Source organism: Scophthalmus maximus, chromosome 13, assembly GCF_022379125.1.
Source record: "Scophthalmus maximus strain ysfricsl-2021 chromosome 13, ASM2237912v1, whole genome shotgun sequence".
In the NCBI taxonomy this organism is placed as follows: Eukaryota; Metazoa; Chordata; class Actinopteri; order Pleuronectiformes; family Scophthalmidae; genus Scophthalmus; species Scophthalmus maximus.
The window spans coordinates 11,462,724-11,483,014 of record NC_061527.1 but is presented as its reverse complement, the minus strand read 5'-3'; the positions used below and the strand labels follow the sequence as shown (position 1 = coordinate 11,483,014).

The following is a 20,291-nucleotide window of genomic DNA, read 5'->3' as shown; positions in this document are numbered from 1 at the left end:
GGGATGGGTGTTAAAGCGTTTAAAAAATAAAAAAAAGTCACTGCCTGGAAAGAAATCATCTATGGCTGCCGATTGCCATTAACCAAATGTGGTGTGGCAGTAACTCGATATCACATTAGATGTTAAAAAAGGTCCACTATTCATCATGTTTCAGACACTCCAATAAAGCACGTGCCCATTGAGCACCTCCTCAGCTCGCAATTCTCAACCCAACAGCCAAACGGGGGCCGCGTTAGACACGACTCCTGCGGCTTGATATCTGGAATTTGAAATGGATAAAACGCCCTTTACTCTATATCTTTCACCTCCCATCGTGTGAAAAGCGTACTCGTGTGTCGTGTAAATAGAAAAACCCAGCGCTGAATGAGAGATCCCTGCTGAAGAGACCGCCAACGAACTTGCTTAGCATCTCCTAAAGAGCTGCCAAAATGCAGTGCAACGTGGTAGGAACAGCTCGAGGCTTGTAGCAGTGATATGAAGTCAGGTTTGAATAATTCATTGCACTGTTCACAAAGAAACTGACTGAGCTACTGTACTTATGCAGCTGCAGTTGCCGTTGCCACTTTCAGTTCAAGCGAGTTCCGCTGGATGCAGCTTTGAATACGCTACAGTACAGTACACTTATTTGTAGTGAGATGTTAGTGCAGAGGACGCTGCTGCCTGTTTCCTCGGGGTGTGTTTTAGAGAAGATAGACACTTCAATGAAAAGGCAAAAGAAAAACATACAGTATGCAGTTGATAAATGTACAGTAGCTGCTTGTAAAGAGAGAGACAAATGTGTCCCCGCTGATGAGTGCCATCACAGGAAACAATCAAATATCTACTCTGGTATTCTAGTCAGCCTTTTTTAAAGGTCACACTTCTATCCCATGGATTCAAATCTCAACGGAAAAAAGCTTATCGAAGCAATTTTGCCCAGCCATCCAGCCATGCAGCCATGCAGCCGCCCTTTCAACCAAACCAAACTGAAAGAGACTATGTTATAGAGGCTGCTTCACCCCGCGTCCCTATGACCTACGAGAGAGTTTTGAGGAAAGAATAGTACATAGGCAATAACCTGAAAGGCCGGCGAGTCACCAGAGCTATTTTACGCTTTAGGAGTTAAGTAAGTAGACATGTCAATATTAATAATGACAGAGTGGCTTCTGGGAGTGTCACCAAAGTACTTTGTGTAATGGCGTTTCTCATTTAAAATGTAGCAATTTATTTTAAAAAGTTAATTCAGGACATTTTAATGACATCAAAAGCCTGGCTGAGAAGCTGGGGGGGTCAGAGCCGTTGCATTGATGCACGCAAACCACGCAGTTTCCCATCAGTTGTTTTCAACTGGTGACTGTGCCGCGGTACGGGAACAGTCGGGGGTAGAATCCTTGCTCAAGGGCACTGCGTTTGATAACAGGGGGGGAGAGCATGAAACAGTCACTTTGCATATCCAGATTTCACCAGCTGATAGGCGACGATATCATGCAGCAATCACCCCCAAACTCCGGAGAACTTCGCAATCAACCAGATATTTTTATATGACAAATTAAACTGTTACCAGTTAGCAGATTCTTTAAGCACAATGAGCCATAGACATTCTGCAATCTGGCACCATCTCTTCTCTTGCCAACAAAAATAATCTGTGTGTTAATAATCAAATCTTCACTTTCCCATCTCTCTAATTGAAGAATATGCGTTGACTTTACATATTCGCACATACTGAGTCGAATTATCGCCTCAATAAACAGCTCGTGGCCACACTTCACTGGATAGACAGAGTTTATATATAAGCTGGCAGTACGCTGGTTGGCAGGAAGGAAAGGGAAAAAAATGCAAACACAAAACAGTCAGAGTGGGAATAGGAACTTGACAGTCATTCAGGGCAATTTATCATTCTGTCAAACTTCACTGACTGCCGTAGCAGAACTATCTACAGTGCAAAAAATCCCCACCCCCACCACAAAATGGCTGAGTGTTGACAAGAGTAAGGCGAGCGAATGAAAACCTGCCATGCAGCCAGGTTTGTCACTTCGCAGCCTTTTCACCTGCTTGGCCTCAGTGATCAATGAAAGTGATTACGCCAACATATGGACAAAATCTCACTGCTAAAAGTGTTGAATGGAAAATGATTAATTTTAGTTCACAAAACACGAGGTTTAGCAAATTGAAAATATTGTTTAATTCTGTATAAAAAATACATGATAATAAATTATGCAAGTTGAACATTTGTTTTCCTGTTTCGTTCAGATTGTTTGGTAAATCCAAATAATTCTTTATTAAATTGTTTTAATTATTGCATTTTACAGACTGATTTACTGTAAAGTGGACAGGAGAGATTCATGCGTTGCAATTCAAGAAAATACAAGCAAACAAAACACGAAGGAAGAAAAGCATTTCTCTCACTTTCAGAGCACAAAACACTGTCTAGAATAAACAAATAAAACACAAGCAAATTAAGAAAAAAGATGGTCATCAGTTCCATCAGGAAACTCTGGGGATTTTCATTGTGCTCAATTTAGCAGAATTTCATATTTGCACTTCTTTATAGCACGTGTGTTGTCAAATTGCAATTTTTTTTTCTCTCCAGTTAATGACTGCCAAATGAGAAAAACAAACTCGTCTTGGTTGGACTAACAATCTCCGGGCATTTTAGTTGGCAGGAGACACAAAACAGAAAATGTATTGTTTTTGTTAACATAAATGCCATCTCTTCTGCACTGTTCATTCTGTAAAATCAAAGTTTTCATATCGATGCATATCAGCTAACTTGAATGCAGATAACGATATGTCTGATAAAGGCTTGTATTGACCAATTTGTATCAGCCAACCGTAAAATCGGTCGGCCTCTCTTCTGAGATAAATATTTCCATATGCTGTGACTGCATGTCCAGGTTGCCTGTGCACTGGTGGGAGCCGACCGTTCTGCATATCCAACACATTTAATGGAATTCCATCAATACATAATTAGCCTATTACAACCTTTCAGTTGTACCACGTCCTTTGGACAAATCACCCGCACTACAATGGCCGACTCAAATATCCCAAATTCAAATGGCTTCTCCTCTGATGTACCGGGAGACAGTCTGTGATTACATTTAGTCCCGGGTCCTTTCATTTGACCAGCATATCATTTCTTTCCTGGCACACTTCAAAGTGTGGACACTTCAAAGTAGAATGAGTGACTGCCATTTGGACTCTGCGGATGGCCCTTTTGATCATCTTCTGAAAACTCCCCCAACGCAATCAGGGCAAGCGCGCCAGAGAGGGGGGATTTGACAACCCTAAGATAAATGCAGTCATCCTCACAGCTATCAGATAAGCACAGAATGCTCTAATCCATTAATATGAAAATGAGGGAGGACAAGAAGTGGCTGGGTGGGAGTTTTGCAGCAACAGTCAAACGTTTAGGAATGAGTTTTCAAAGGAAGGGGAATCCGGATTTAAAGCACTTAATGGTGTATGTGTGCCAAAACGAGCAGAATCTACAGACATTATAATTAAAACAGTAAAGAAATTCTTTAATAATCAACGATAAATGATGCCTAAGCAAATTGGCGAGATGGCTGCACTCTTTATTCGAGAAATTGTCAATACTCGCCAACATGTCTGATTTAGTTGCAGACAGATGACCGGTCTTTTAACGTGGGACTGGCCAGTCTCTGGACAAACCCGAACTCTGGGTTAAGTGTATTGATATGGTCAAGAGGTGTGTGGCCAATAGTAGCAGCTTATTACTATCTCACAAGCAGATACTGGCACAAATACAGGTATATTCGTTTTGTCTAATTATTTAATTGTAAACCTTGGTTCAGATAAACCCAAAGTCGAGCTGAGGGTGATTAGGGCATACGTGATATTCAGCCATGGAAACAAGTACTTCCCTTATCTCACCATTGTATCTCCTAGCTGCTGAGGAGGGACTTAAAGCCAGTGGGTACAAACTGTCCCTATACTTATAACTGATAACACGGAGAAACAATGGATTAGCCTTTAAATGCACAGAGCAAGATGACCATGTCATTGCATGACCTCACTCACCATTCACTCAGGTCTCACTCCCTCCATAATACTCTGATGTGCACTTGAATATATTATTACATCCATCCAAACTCCATTCCGCCGCCACCACTGGATTTATCCATCCACAACCATCTCTCGCCGCATCCCTTCCCCCCTTCCATCCCTGTGTCTCCAACATAACCAACAGTTCTCTCTCCGACTCATTCTACTACCTTTTGATCCCCTCCCTGCCCCCTCATTTCCTCTGCCTATTCATCCGTCCATATGGCTGTCAATCTATTTATCCATCCACCCGTTCATTAGCATAAGCATTTTAGAGGTTTCAGTGAACTCACCTGATGGGGTTATGTGTCGCCAGGAAATGGTTGGCTCCGGTTTCCCACTGGCTGTACAGATGAGCGACACATTGCTGCCCTCGTTTACCGTGATGTCGGAGGAAATGTCGTATATCTTGGGAGGAACTAGAGAGGGGAAATGAGGATAAACAATACGGAAACAAGATTAACATTTCAAAGTTCATCCACCAGTAGTAGTAGTTAGTTAGTGAGATGGTGAAAGGTGTCAGACTTGGACACAGCCTTCTTACACAATACTCCAAACAAACAACTTCACCCAGTCCTCGGCTCCACAAATAAAATCACTCATCCAGGAAATCTCATCAGACATGAAGGACATTTCACTAAAAAGACTCGCACTTAAATCACCATTAAATGAGCAATAAAACATGAAATGAACTTCATCTTCAATCTCTTCTGAATCGCACGGCAAACAAGGTCTGTTGTCCTCCGGAAGACCAGCCAACCTGCCTGTCGCTAGAGCTAATGGATATGTACTTGAACGTAACTGTGCACACAGAGGGAGCTTCTTTACTACACTGAAATCTGTTTATCATACAAGTACAGATTTCTCCCAACTAACGAAGGCAAACACACAACCCCAATTTAAGAGCTCTCTAGTAAACAGCTCTTTAATGAACTGGAAATCCCTAAATGCAAAAATGAAATCCTGGAGTATTGTTTGGTATACATCCCTGCTTACAGTAAAAAAAAAAAAAAAATCATGAGTCGTGATTAAGCTGTTGACCACAACTATGTCAAATGTACTCAACAGACCTTGGCACAGTGGGTTAGAATCACCCACAACAGCACCAGTTGGCCTAGCTCTTTCACAAACTGCTATTCACAAGAACAAACCAGACGTATATTGAGATGTGGGCTCTGATTCAGACTCCACTTTAGGTCCACTGGAAGCTATGTTACACAAATCCAAGGAATTCCCCCAAAAAGCACTTTAAAAAAACTAAAAAAACTAAAAAGGAGAAGAAATGTTTTTCTTAAATTTTTCTTTTGAGGGCAGCTCATCGACAGTCCCTGCTGGACATCACTTAGTATCATAATTGGCAAGTTTCTGGGCACTCAAATCCTCTTGGTGCTTTGATGTTAAAACCTCCGGTGCTTGGGCTGCTGAAAACACACAGACACACGTACAGGCTTATAAGAAGACACCATATTAATCGGTAAGATTTGAATCTCTGAGGGAGCTTTTCTGCAGTGGACTGTGCTGTACAGTAATGGCTTCTCAGTCGTCTGGGGCTTCCGACTATTCTAACCCTTTGATCCCTCGTGATGCCTGGCTTTGGAAAAAAAAAAAGAACAAAAGAAAAGTCGATTCAACAATTTCCAGAGTTTCACTTAAGACCCCACCCAAAGACTTTTTGCGGAGTCACGTGGTCTCTCTTGTTATCGTGTGTGCGCTCCAGTTCAGCCGCAGCCACGTTCACTTGCTGTGACCAACAATACAGAGGATGTCGCTGCAAACATGCTGCCAGAATAACTACAACATCTACCATATGTTTTACACTCAATAATTACATTTAAATAATTGCTCATGTCTAACCCCCATATTTTCATAATCATGTAGAGAGAAATAAATAAGAAACAATTGTTACTGTACTGATAATCGCATGGTCACCAGTGCTATTATAAAAATCAACATTAAGGCCATAATCCCTGCTATGGTGTTACCTGGATACTCTCATAAGCATTCATTGCAAAGCAAATAGCCTTCAGTCAAATACAGGAGAATGTAACATTACTGTAAAAGGATCCCTCAAAAAAAAAAAAAAGGAAATGATTGACACTGGTACCACCGCAGTTTATATTGACCGAGCATCACGCTGGCACAGTACGATGTGAGGGAGCGCCCACGAAAAACACTCGAGGCAACTCGGAATTTCTGTTTTCTGGGGGCACAGCCATTCTTTTTGATAAACAGATCTGGATCTAAATGAGATGAAAGTGGTGGACCTTCACTGAGGGAGGACCGGAGGTGATGTTGAATCTAGGTTATTGCTTGTCAGACTCCTGTTTACTTGCTGTAGGACCCAACTGTTGACACATCTCCTCGGTGTCTGATAGCACAAAATTGAAAATGTTGGGGGTAGTCGGCTGATCCTATCTCTCCTTGGCAGGGACTGAGAGGTTTTCAAAGGTTCACATGAAGTGTCTTCAGTTTTCTTCAGCACAGAGCTACTGTGTGGCTCAGTTGCTTTGCCGCATAACACCGAGGATTTACAACTGAGTCTTGGAGCAAGAATAAAAGATCAATACATCCAATGTGGTCAAACTTTAGAGACTATACGGAGACTATTTTTTATCAATGGAACTGGGATGTCTGTGAAGAACAGCAATGTATTCACCACACAATAACCTATGCTTTTGTTTCATGGCTACTCGACATGTGCATGGTAGACCCTTTGGCACTTTAGTGCTTTATTAGTAATTATCTGTGGTATTTTGGACATTTAGAATTTTCCCGATCAGTATAAAACTTAAAATTAAAGATATATATATAATAATTTTGGACCTTCTTCCTAGATTGTGGCGGTCCGCCACCGTTTCATTTGCCCCGCCACACTTTCATAATGACCTGAATTTTTTCTTTTACACTTTTCATAAGAAAAATTTCTATCACATAGAATCACATTGAATTGGACGCCGTTGCTTCTCAGTAGGGCTGTGTGCAGCACTATCTGCCCTGTTTAACTTTAACATCATTTAAAAAAATATATTTGTATATATTTCAGGACTAGACCATAATGTTTAATTCATTACAACAGATGCTCTTTCTGAATGGAGAGAATACCATTGCACTGTATCTACAATTGTTTACAGAGTGTGGCATCATGGGTTATTTGTTGCCTTATGTTGCCAGGCTAATTAGTGTTTTTGATCCTGTCTGCGGGAGGTCCTGAAGGAAGGTGTAACATGGTCTGCTGCTACAGAGTACATAAATTCATGATGGGTGAAAATTTGTTTTTAAGCATTTTCTATGTAGCCTGCTGCCATGCACACCCTGGACTACAGGCCTACAGACTGGGACAATAAAGGGTCTCACGAGGCCGGAAACTACTGGGTTTTCCTTTTTGCCTTTTTTCATTGTGCATTGTTCCACACGCAGGGACCCTCCACAGTCTGTCCCAGTGTTCCCAATGGCGAGTCTGACTATGAACTAGAAAAAAACACAAATCTGTTCAACAGCCATGAATTACTGCTGTCGCAAATGATGAGCTCGAAAAAGACCGTCTGGAAAATGTTAAGTTTCAGAGAAAAAAAAAGAAGATATGTCAGGAATTAAAGTGAGAGAGGAACCAACTCACGACAGTGACTGGTCCAAAATAATGTGAAAAAGCATACTTATACTAACCAGACATCGAACGCAGCTATGGCATGAACAAAAATATGATTCCGCCATCTGCTCTTCCCAATTAAAATAAATTAAATAAATATATATAAAGTATCCTAAGCAAGATTTTATACAAGTAGGAGTCTGGTTGCTAGGTTGCAGTGCAGATGCAAGATGCTGAGAGACCATAGGAGGGACACTTGATATTGAATGCTGAAGGGGATTTACATTTAGCAAATAGACTTAAACCTATTTGAAATTCTATACTGTCCTATGAGAAGATACATTACTGCAAAAGTGTTGAGTTTATGTCTACTTCTCAGTGTTGGAACTTCTCACCCCTAATTCCCGACTGAATTAAAATAGTTCATAGCACCGATGTTTTATTATGTGTATATGTGAGTGGGGGTATGGATAGCATTGTAATATTTGATGCAGACATGTGAATGTGCAAAAAAAGAAAAGAAAAATAACAAATCATCACAAACAAAATAACAGCATTCAACCTTTGGTCACACTGGCCCTGGTGAAAACTTTCTGCATTTTGTCCACACAAACTGAAATAGATAAACAAAAACGAAAAAAGCACCAGGTTTTATTGGAGCTAAAATGATACGGTAATATACTGTATGTGAACGTCAGTGGCAGATTAAGGACATTCTGGAAATATTAGTCCCACACCTCTGAGGGCAATAAAGTAAATACCTTGACCTTACCAACCCTGAGTTAAGGCTGGTGGGTTTCCTCAGGTGCAATTTTTTATTTTATTATTATTATTATTTTTAATTTATTGGATTGTATGACGGGGTTAATGCTGGACAGGAACTAAAGGCTCATTGCAGTAACAACATGCTGTTAGACTGACACATTTATGCAATATTACACAGACCCAAATCCAACGAGGCAATTAGTCCGACAGCTTGGTTAAAAAATCTCATGCTGACAGCGTATATATAGACGTGGAACCTTTCATGTTAGATGGAGCGTTGTGCCGGACTGGTGTACCCGTTAATACGCCACCGACAGACAGTGTACTGTTCTCAAGTCAGGGTTAGACACTGTCACTTAGGCAACAGAGCATCGCAGCCCCCCCCCCTGTACCTGCACACACACCACTTGTTGTTTCTCTTTACGTGCTCATACATTTACAGTGCTATGATTGTCATGTTTGCCCATGCCTCTCTAATTTCCCCTTCTCCGTCCCTGCGCGAGTTGCCGGGAGTGAGCTGCCTCAGCTGATCTGGGCGGTGTCGTCTCCCTCCCGGCAAGACACCTCGGGTGAATAAATGAGCCGCTAATGACGTCACCTTGAATTACGGAAACGCTTACAGCAGTGCTGGTAGAATGCAGAGGGGGTTTTCTCCTGGAGCCGCACAGAGGGAGGCACTCGACTGCGCTCTTGGATGAATTCTGACAGGCCCTCTCCGCGATGACTTGTGCTCCCAAATTGCAGGACCCTGTTACAGGCCAAACCTACTTCTATCCAGCTTTCCAATTAGAGCATAGAGGGGAAGCCTGGCCACTTGTAATGAACGGCAGGACAGGCGCTGCGGAGGTAGAGGAGTCAGGGAGAGCTGAGAGGAAGGGAGGGAGGGAGGGAGGGAGAAAAAGAGAGCTACCTCTTCTCCATTTTTTTTGTAATTCAAATCCTTCATTCGTCCATCATCATCATCATCATCATCATCATCATCATCATCCTCATCCTGTCCAAACACAACATGATGTGATGCTCCTATTAAATTGCAGATGCTTCCTGATCTGAGGACAGCTTGTCTCTTACCAACGACTTGCAGCACTGCAAATTGGATCGGGGCAGATTTGAGTGTTACTTTTCAGGTTTGCTGGAAAAGGTGGTAATAAAAACACAGGATGTTGTTTGAGTATCAATTGCATTTTTAAAATGACCAACTCCAAAGCATTTTCCAGACCGCAGGCTGTTAGAGATGATATTGATACTGATGGATTATAATATACCTGTAAAATATATCTGTGTGTGTTGGGTGTAATATAAACCTCAGTAATGAGACAGTTTGCACATATTCCTAAAGGCTTTCTACCCCCTGTCCTCACTGCAGGAGGCAAAGAACCAACTTCCACTCAGTTAATTAGGTGTCAGACACGGAAACTAAACATAAACAGGGAGAGATTATGCTACTCAAAGGGATTACCGCCATTTGCATTGTCATAATTTGAAGTGCTCAACTTCGGGAAAAAAAAAGTTCATCTAAGTAGAGAAATTTGTCAATTTTTGCAAGTTCTTTTCTCAGCTTTCTCCAGACAAAAACACATAACTTTAACGGCTGGAAAAATCTTGGCCATCCAATTTGACTTTTCTCTACATCAAACAATGGTGACTTTTGTCAGTCGCACTAGTATTTAATGGCCAATAGGCCGAGCAAGTTGACTTCATAATATCCTGTTCCAAAATACTTTGAAAACACATGCATTAACAGAGAAAAACCATGACCTTTCGGATATCAAATGTGCCCCGGGAACACTGGCAGCACGGTGTGTGTTTGTCCCTATACAGTTTATGTGTGCATGAGTCCATGCTCATGAGATATTCCTTCAATATCACCTTCTGACTCCCTTAAAACAATAAGCATTTCACTCTCAATCATTTTACCAGAAAAACACACGCACAACCATACGCCAATAATAAAAAGCAATAAAATTGTTCAAAGATGTTTTCTTTTTCTTTCCATACAGTATATTTGAGCCCAGCAGCAATACGGGGGAGATGGGCTAAGTGGTGGAATGACAGAGCCGAGACATAAAACCTCATCAGGCTTTATTGCTCCTCTGTTTTTTTGGCATGTCTTTATATTTCAAGTTCTCCTCGTGGCTAAGATGTTGGGTTTAAAGAAATAAATGGAGATGTGAACAGTTGGAGCGGACACTGAACCTTCTAAAGACACAAATAGAAACCCAGCCCGTGCACATTAGCTGATGAACATTATTCCGTAATGGTATCATTACATATGATGAATCCAGTGATTTAGCCTATTAATGTACTGCAGGAATCGCCTCAGGGTCCAATGATTGTGTGGGCACAGTACAGTGTAATGATATACAGTATGTCGGCAGCTGCAAAGGTCCTATTGCAGCAGATCACAGATTGTAAATTGTAAATTGTTGCCTTGAACATGGGACTCCTCTGGCGTGGCTTTTTTGTGTAGGTGTGACCTAGTTGTTATTTTCGCAATGAGCACCTCCACCTCCCTGTTTCACTGTAAATGCACCTGGCATACATCTTTACTGTACAATCTATTTCCATTACTTCAGCTGTGACCCTGCAGTGATATTCTCCTCTCGATTCATTTCAGTGGCCCACTTTTTTTCTCTCCTTTTCGCTTCAAGGCAGCATTCCTGTGTCCGATGGAAGCAGAAACGGGCCCTATACTGTTGCAACAACAACATACTGGTGGGGTGATGATAGCCTTGGACAAAAGAGAAGAATGTTGGACAAATTTACCTCAAGCGTCCAAAATGTCTTTGGAAAGTACAGATGTCGCCAGGGTAACATAGTGAAACAGTTTTCACTGTGACCAAGTTCTTGTTTATTTGCTGAAAACTTTGTATACTGGCAAAAAAACAGCATCAAATTTGAAAGTGAGGTTTTTTTTTTTCAAGTACTTTACTACTGTATGTATTAGCCCCACTTGTATTCTGTTAGTATATTGGCCAATGTTGAGTTTGATCTGGCTGATACACAATCAAAAAATTAAATTAAATGTCAGTGTTAAACATGCTGCAAACAAGCTTTGCTCTTTGCAGAAATCTAATGGAAACTGTGAATACAGTTTTTGTTCAAATTCTAATTAAGCACTGGTTAATGATAATATTCCGTTCATGACCTAATGGTGCAAAAATAACTGTCTGGCAACTGTCACAACTGATACATGTGATGACTAACTGCCAGTGAGGTTAACGACGCAGAAAGACCGATTACGGAGAGCTTGTTACCAATTTCATGCACTTCTCAGGAATTCGGGAATTAGGGGAAAACAATTGATTAAAATGAACTTTTCGAAATACCTTGTGAGAGGCAATTAATCTTCAATGAGAGCACTGCACTGGGCATGCAATTCAAAGATAAGTTATCACCCACTCATTGAAATAGTTTCTAATTTATTCATGCTAATCAGAGTCTTTCAGCCTCGGCATCTTGCTTATGAGACAACACAATTCCTCGGCATGGGCCACTCTGCTCTCAGTCTCAAGGAGTATCACTGGTTTTTCAATTAGCGGCGTGGTTACAGAGTCCCTGTGATAAGCAAGGCTGCGCACAATGCTTATTTCAAATAGTTTATTGTCAAAACAAAACAGTGAAACTATCAGGGTTACGCTGCTTTCCAGCAACGAAATATCAGCCGGTGACCAAACGACCGTTGCTATGGGCGATCCACTGTGCATCTCAGCTCTCAGCCCCTGTGTGTGTGTGTGTGTGTGCGTGAAAGGGATGATCTGATGTGAGGACACAAAGCTCAGTCTCCATCTGTCAACGGGCCTTGATGCAGTGCTAAAAGGTCAAAGTTCAAACTTTAGAACCCGGATCATGATTAATGGGAAGAGAGCATTTGGCAGCGAACACACACACACACACACACACACACACACACACACACACACACACACACACACACACACACACACACACACACACACACACACACACACACACACACACACACACACACACACACACACACACACACACACACACACACACACACACACACACACACACACACACACACACACACACGGCTCAGAGGGGGACTTGGATCTGCTCTGTACTGGATCTTCACTCATTGGTTTGCTATACTGTACGTAGTGGAAAGTGACATGCACCACTCCATTAGTCTTTAAATCTGACTTCACTTTTAACATCCTATGTTTTGTCAATCACCTGTAAAGCACTTTGCACATAAATTAGTTTGAAAGGTGCAATATAAATATGGGGGCATAGAAACTGTCAGCTATCAAAGTGCCCTTGATAGTTATGATGAGTTGAAGGATTGGGCTTCTAGGGGACCTATCACCGTCAAACCAATGTCCATGTACCCTGTCTTTGTTCATCGCTATGACTCCCAGTTATTAACTTGAAATATTAACATGCATCTGACCGTGTTATGGTCAACCGAACGGGAACAGCAGTAAATCATCAGGCAACACCGATGTTTTGTGAAACGAGGGTCTAAACACATTGATGTACTGTTGTAATTTTGAGTCATACAAGTCAAACCAGCGCTGGCTGCCAAACACTTCAAGGTTCAAGTGCTGAAGGGGATAAGCGATTATTCTCGGAGTGGGCGTGTTTGCGTGTATAAGTGCATATGTGTGAGGGTGTGAACATACAGCACGTGTCTTGTTGTCCTTGCGTGACAGCTGCCACATTCATTCTGTGATGGTGCCCGTGCACTTGATGACTGCTGCCCCGTGGGGCTGGTCAGAGAAGATCGGGACCACACAACACGTAGGTGTGGCAGGGCAGTTTGTGTGCCACTGAGGGCTTTGGAAAGGCCAAAGTCATGAATATTCAATAAACTGCTCATTATTAAAAAACCCTGAGCTTGTAGATGTCAATTGCCGCTGTTTGTTTATTCCACGGTGCCGATGCTTCAAAAAATGACGTTCATACAGAACGTCAGCGCCTCTGATCGTCCTTAATAACACTGTGCTCCTGCTCCTTCCGTTTAGTCTTTGATAATATGTCCTCTGTACATCGTTTCAGGTCGGTTAATGATGATGACCGCCGGATTCGCCGATACAGCCACAAGTCAAGGAAGCAGACTCTTTAATTGCACTTTGGGCGCCAGATGAATTTGCAGGGATCAGACAGGCGGGCGGCCCCCCACTGCTAGCGGTCAGTCTGCATCCAGGGTGATGTATGCAACAGTGCTGTAGGGCCAGGGAGAGCGCAGCCTGTGATATTTATCTGCCCAATTAAGGCCAGTGTATCTCTGAGAAGTCTGCCAATGCTTCACCCCCCCAGCAAATCTGTTTCACAGCCACCCCGCTGTTGATGAAGGTTGTATTGTATGATAAATATGGCCCGGAGGACCATCCGTGCTTGGATCCACACAGAAGTGAGAGAGAGCCAAAGTTGTGATTTACACCTCCGACAAACCGACTGTTTAACACCACCAAAAGCCACGGGCGAACACCACTGGTTGATGAGAATTCAGAATTTAGATTGTTCACACACTCAGTTTGTCTGTCTCAGAGTCACCTACGTGTTCAGAATTCAGCAACAACAACAAAAAATCAACTTACAAAGTAAACAGAGCTTATAACATTGCTCACACCACCATTTACAAAAGGACGAAGCTGCAGACTGGCTGACCTGAGCTTTGCCAAAACTAACACAGAGACTCTTTAATCAAAGATACTTTGGAAAACAAGACTGTGACAAGGAAGATTAAGATTAATACAGATATTGTAAATGCACCATAGTCCTAACTTTTAAACTGACATGAAAGGAAAAATTGATTTGGATAAAATGATTTACTTGATTAATCAGTTACCGTTTAGCAAAAAAATGTCCATCACAGTTTCCTACAAGCAACAGTCTAATTCACAAAGATGTTATGAAAACAGTAAATACTAACATTGGGAACCAGAGAGGAGGCTTAAGAAATGGCTTGAATGTTTTGTTGCTTCTCTGTTGCCGATTCCTTTCTGTACATTACATTATCATCAAAATCAAAGGACATTCTCCTTCCACCAGCCAGTGTGTCTGTGGGGAAGAGGAGGATCCACCCTAAACACAATGAATCGTTGGATGACGACCAATTTGGACAGTGTGGAGCGACAACATCATACAGATATGAATCAAACTCAAGATGATCACTGTTTTGGGGGGGGGGGGGGGGAATAAATAGATTTGAGGATGTCGTTTGCCAATATTCTGGTTATCTGTGGTCTGCCAACATTGGACAGTGTTAAATGTGAAATATATCTACAGGGAGGGTTGAGTTTAATTAACGCACAGAGAAGGCAAAAGACGGATAGAACTTGTTTGAATTCACATGTGCTTGAGAGTTCATACTTTATTTGAAAAGGATATATTCAGTTCAAGTGCCATGAATATTCCATTAGCCTGGTTTCAAACCTGTGATTTAAGCAGTCCGAACACACCCTGCGCTTTGCTCAATGACGGTGATTTCCCTGTGAAATGACCTGAGCTTTGTAAACGGAAACAAGAACAGGCAGAACAAATTGTGATAGAAAAGAGGCTAAAAAAAAAGTGTGGATGAGATTGTCAGACTGACAAATTAAAGAAAAAACACAACAGCCATTCAGTCTGATTATAAGGTTCGAGTGGAGTATAATATTCCTACAAATGATGCCGAGGAAATGTGCATTGTGCTGAACTTACCATGACAACAGATAAACATGCAGCACATGTTGAGTTTCCATTAAAGCCAAACAGCATCAAAAAAGCAAATTAACACAGGGGATTGGAAAGTGGTTAACAGTAAAAAAGCCAAATGACAGTCTGACTCAACGGCCTGATTCTCTCTTCACTTGATTACCTCAAAAAAGCAAAAAATCGAGAAGTCACAGTGCTCCACAACGTTAAATTAAACTAAATCACTCAATGGATAACTTCATTCGTCATGTTCTTTTTGTAAAAGTCACCGTTAAGATTTTACAGCATGAAGTTCTATTTAGTTTTCTATACTGTTATTAGAGAGCTATGAATGCTGACAATTGTAATTTTACATTAGGCACATTTAATCTAACTGTAGCCAATGTTTAAACGTTTGGCTTTCACTTTGGCCTGTGTTAATATTATTATCATGATTGTTATTATAATCGTTAATCATTGTTGGAGTGTATCATTCTTGTACATCATCACAACCTGCAATGTTTCACTAAGAAGCAGAGATGAATTTGTCCTGTCTGTTAATCTAATGCTGTCCAAAAAAGCAGGCGTGTGGAAAAGTAAAGGATAATTGAAGTGGGACGGCATCCAAGAAAAATCTCAGGGAGTAAGTCGACATTTTCTGCTTTTGGTACAACCACATTACCATAATCTGAGGCTCATTCTGATGTACAATTGTAAACATGCGCGGGTACAAAAACGCGACTTTGTTATTCACTGTGAATGAAGTCAGTCCAAAATCATCACGCTGAGAGCGATCGAGCTTCCCGCGAGATTAAGAGAAAAATCTCTTTGACAATTTTTCCCTACACTGGTTAAAGCAAATGAGGCAGAATAAACGTGGAAAGTAAGAGCTTGAATTTAACCTTCAAATTTGTCTGTGTTACCAGTAAAGACCATCATTAGCTCCCAAATTAAAAAAAAAGTATATATAAAAAATAAAATAAAAGCCTGATTTACTCTCCACTTATGTTGCATCTATTCCCTCTCCAGAGAAGACAGACGTGCGAGCTGAGTGGCTGACCTTTGTCCTGACTCATTTTAATTAACCATGGCTAATATCAGCTATTTCTGTGATGAGGAGTCACATTACTGCACACACACAATCACCTATACGCACGTGTGTGTGTGTGCGAGCATGCACGCACGCATAAAAGGTTGCACAGGCAAACGTAATGGGGAACAGAAATTTAAGATAGAGACTCACAAACTCACACATACACACAAACACACACACACACACACACATATGACAATGATTAGTGGCTAACTAAATGTCAGGGGCCATAATGGCAAATCTGTTCCTTTAGACACACTCATATTCTCTCACACCCTGTAACATCATTGGCATGCCGAGTTGTTTTCATGCATTATTATTCCACCGTGACTCCAGGTGCAACTGACGTTATCCCAGGAGCCACCAAATAGTGAAAGTAAACAACAAACAACAAGGTTTATGAAACTGAAATTATAAAGCTCAATGACCTCAAAGATATTCATATTAATACTGTAAACTAATTATTCAAAAATAAGTTCAACAGAGTTGAGCAACAATTGCCTTTACGCAGGCAGAGTTATGTTTTAGCAATGTGAATGGAATAATGTCACATACACTCATAGATTAAAACATCTTTGGTTTGCCGTGAAGGGATTTTAGCTTCTTTAAACCATTGCTATGAAATACTGAAAAAGACTCTTTAAAAGTAAAAGCAGGATCAAAGGACTATCAAATGTATGTCACACTGTCTGCACCGCTTTACATATATGAGAGCACATATTAAAGAGCATTTACTCAAGCAGTACTACAGTGATATTACAATGTTATGATTATGTTTAGTTTCTTAAAGCACTTGGTTATGAGGGAAATATTGTGGTCTGGTTTAATACAGGATACGTTTACAGTGATTTCATACAATGGATGCAAACACCAGTCTCGGTGTGACACCATGTCTCTCTCTCACACACACACACACACACACACACACACACACACACACACACACACACACACACACACACACACACACACACACACACACACACACACACACACACACACACACACACACACACACACACACACACACACACACACACACACACACACACACACACACACACACACACACAGAGCCCTGAACATAATCCAAACAGAAATTATGTTTCCTACTAAACACATTTGCTGTTGCAGTTTAGTCGTATATCGACATAAAAACACAGAGGGAGATGTTGTGGTTTCATCTGACGGCTTCTTTGCAGACCAATACTTTAAAGACGAATCCTATAATCAGTTTATACGTTATGATGTAGTGCTACATATTAAATTATGCAATAATATGTGAAGGGAGGGGAATTAGCTTCACCTCAGCAGCTGTGAAATCCTAAAGAAAAAAAATGTGTTGATACGATAGTAATAACAGTCCCATAATATGATTTATAAACAATCATTTAACACTGAAAGGGATGACTTCTATATATGATACTGTGAGTGCACCTGGCTGATGATACTTTTAACTAAAAAGCAGTTTTGTATGCAGGATTGCTTAAGTGAAAACTGGGCTTCTTCCACAGCTGCACATCATACACGTGAACGGAGACCCACCGGGCGAGGGTCAGCCAGTCAGCGCAGGAACACTTCAAATGCGTGAACTGCAGATGTGTTACATAAGGATAGAAGGAAGTGATTGGGTGGAAGTCCAGCTCAGGGGATCACATTAGAAACTCACTAAATGAGCTACAATTATGAACTCATATAACGCTAACAGGTAAAGTATGCACATCTGTGGGTGTATCTTTAAAAAAAAAAGACCTTTAGGCTATTAGAGAAAACTGAGTCTAATAACAGTATTCACTTTCGTCTCCAGGTGAGTTACTGCAGCTACAGTACTGACAAAATGTCCTGCTACTGTATGTATCAATGTAATATAGTGAACTTAACATTTAAATGTTCGATCCACTTGTTGAACCAACGTGTCCACACGGTGAAACCTGTTCTTAACTCAATAAAGTGCAAAGCAGAGCTCTACGGCAATTATGCTCAAATTTGATGGTATTGATAACGCTGGTCCTCCAGAGGAATCCACAGCAGTGAATGAGGGAGTCGTGACATGGAGGAGGTGGGGATTGATTTGTTAAAGTTTATTTGATAGGACTGTATTTCCGCACCAGAATCTATTTTAACCGCACACAGCAATTAATGAGGGGGACATAATCATACAGCATATTAAGAATAAACTGCATTTTGCAGGGCTTTTTGTTCTGTACTCTGTAATTATACTCTATCTCAGTCCTGACATCAAAGAGAGGAGCGACAACCTAGAGGTTTAAACCTCCATTTCACTAACTTGCTGAGAAACACTCTTCCCAGACTGACTCACTCTGTGGGCGTGGGCGAGGACTTTTCACCGCGAATCCGCTCTGATCCATATTAATGTCCAAAGCATTTTCATCACATACGGGATTAAGCCTCACATTTTTTGAACGCGTTAACCCTATGAAGTGCCACATCCCTCGGTGGTGAGTAGCGGCGCTGGTTTGAGGTGCGATGCAGGGAAAACTGATTCAGATGTCAGCAAGATGCCGCTTGATGAATTTCTGAGTTTAACACCCCTGGCATGCAGCTTCTTTCAGTTTTTTTCAGGGATGAATGCGTGAAAAACATGAGCAATGCCCATGTGAGCAGACACTGGGGAAGGGGAAGTGTGCCTCCTCTCCCCCCTCCGCGCCGTGACAAGATATTCTTAGATGAGAGGTGCTGTGCATATTTAATACATTATCACATCTACGATCTTAATTAACAGAGCGGGAGGAAAAGACTGGCGACTGAGGAGGAGGAGGAGGAGGGTGACCATGTGATGTGGTGAAAGGGCGGGGGGTTGGTCCAATCTCTCATTCCTCTGTATGCTTCATCAGATAACGGTCAGGGTAGACTGTAAATAGGTCAGCGTATGGATGGTGCAGACGAGGATATGCAGATGAGGACCGGCGGTACAGTTTACAAGGATGACGTGGACCAGGAGCAGCTAACGCCCATAGTTCAGGTTGTCACTGATGTCACTGGCATTTAAGTTTTACTCCATAATCAGTGTTCAGCCACTGCAGGGCAGCGCCCATTCAGTTTAATCTTGTTAAGTCGAGTATAAGGAAGGGTTTAACTGCTCAGCAGTTACCTGTGCCAAATGTACCTGGAGGAAAAACATGGACCCGTTTAGTAATTCAGCAAATCCAGATGACCCTGATGATCACTGCTTTTGGCAGAGATTATGCGAAAGACCCATTTGGTAGATTTGTGCAGTTGTGTGTTGTGATAAACCTTTTTTTTGTTTTGTTTGACTGGTGTGACACTGCAACAACTCTCCATCTTTCCATCACTGCAGAGAACATCAATGTTCCTATAGGTTTCTGCTGGTGCATCTTACTGACACTGCTTCTGTGGTATTTTGAGTTATTTTTTTCACCATCAGCATTTGCAACCAGAAGAAAGAGTAAAAAAAAAAAAGAGAGGCTATGCCCTTTACTTCACGTGACTCCGGGATGTAATACTGGTAAAATAGTGCTGTGTTTTGAATTCCGCAATCTCCTCACTTCTCGTGGGCGCCGTTTAATGGCAATGACGCAAGGGGAGGGAGAGGCTCAGATGCAAACGTCTAATTTGTTGAGGTGACACAAGGTCTCTAGGGGGGATAAATGTCACGCAGATGATTTTGAGAAATGAGGGAGCAGTCACTGCCACATATCCTCCCCCCCGCCTTTAATGCAGCAGCATGTGATTCATGTGTTATGAAGTGTGACAATAAGTTGAGTTCCTGTTTGCTGTAAAACTTTGGTAATATCATTATAAAGAATGAAATGCTCATTCGTGGCTTTTGTTGTTAAAAATGAATGGCTATTTTTAATTGCCATTTATAGGCAAGACTTTTAGAAAAGCCCATGAAAAAACTATATTGATAATTAATTCATTATTTCTAGGGATTTATAAAGTCAATTGGACACACTTCCATCTATGTCAACAGTTAAAGAAATGCTGGATATCCTTTAAAGATAACCATAAAAATAGTTCATATCCGTCAAGAAAGTTCTCTACTTGTATTTCAACATTCTCATATTCTGCTCACACACCAAACTCTGGTAAAAAAAAAAATGTGTTGACAAAACTATAATGACATGACCAAATATAAGAAAACCACCCAGCGTAGCAGACACAGACATGCAT

At 41.3% G+C, this 20,291-nt stretch overlaps 1 protein-coding gene across 2 annotated transcripts in view; it reads right to left on the bottom strand.

The window, feature by feature from the left end:
- The window catches only part of negr1 (neuronal growth regulator 1), a 128,802-nt gene that overhangs the window by 64,726 nt on the left and 43,785 nt on the right, over positions 1-20,291 (bottom strand). For both annotated transcript variants that reach the window (XM_035648039.2, XM_035648040.2), the window contains exon 3: positions 4,338-4,463. In XM_035648039.2, coding sequence (XP_035503932.1) covers positions 4,338-4,463 — 126 coding nt within the window. The remainder of the gene's footprint in view (positions 1-4,337; positions 4,464-20,291) is intronic.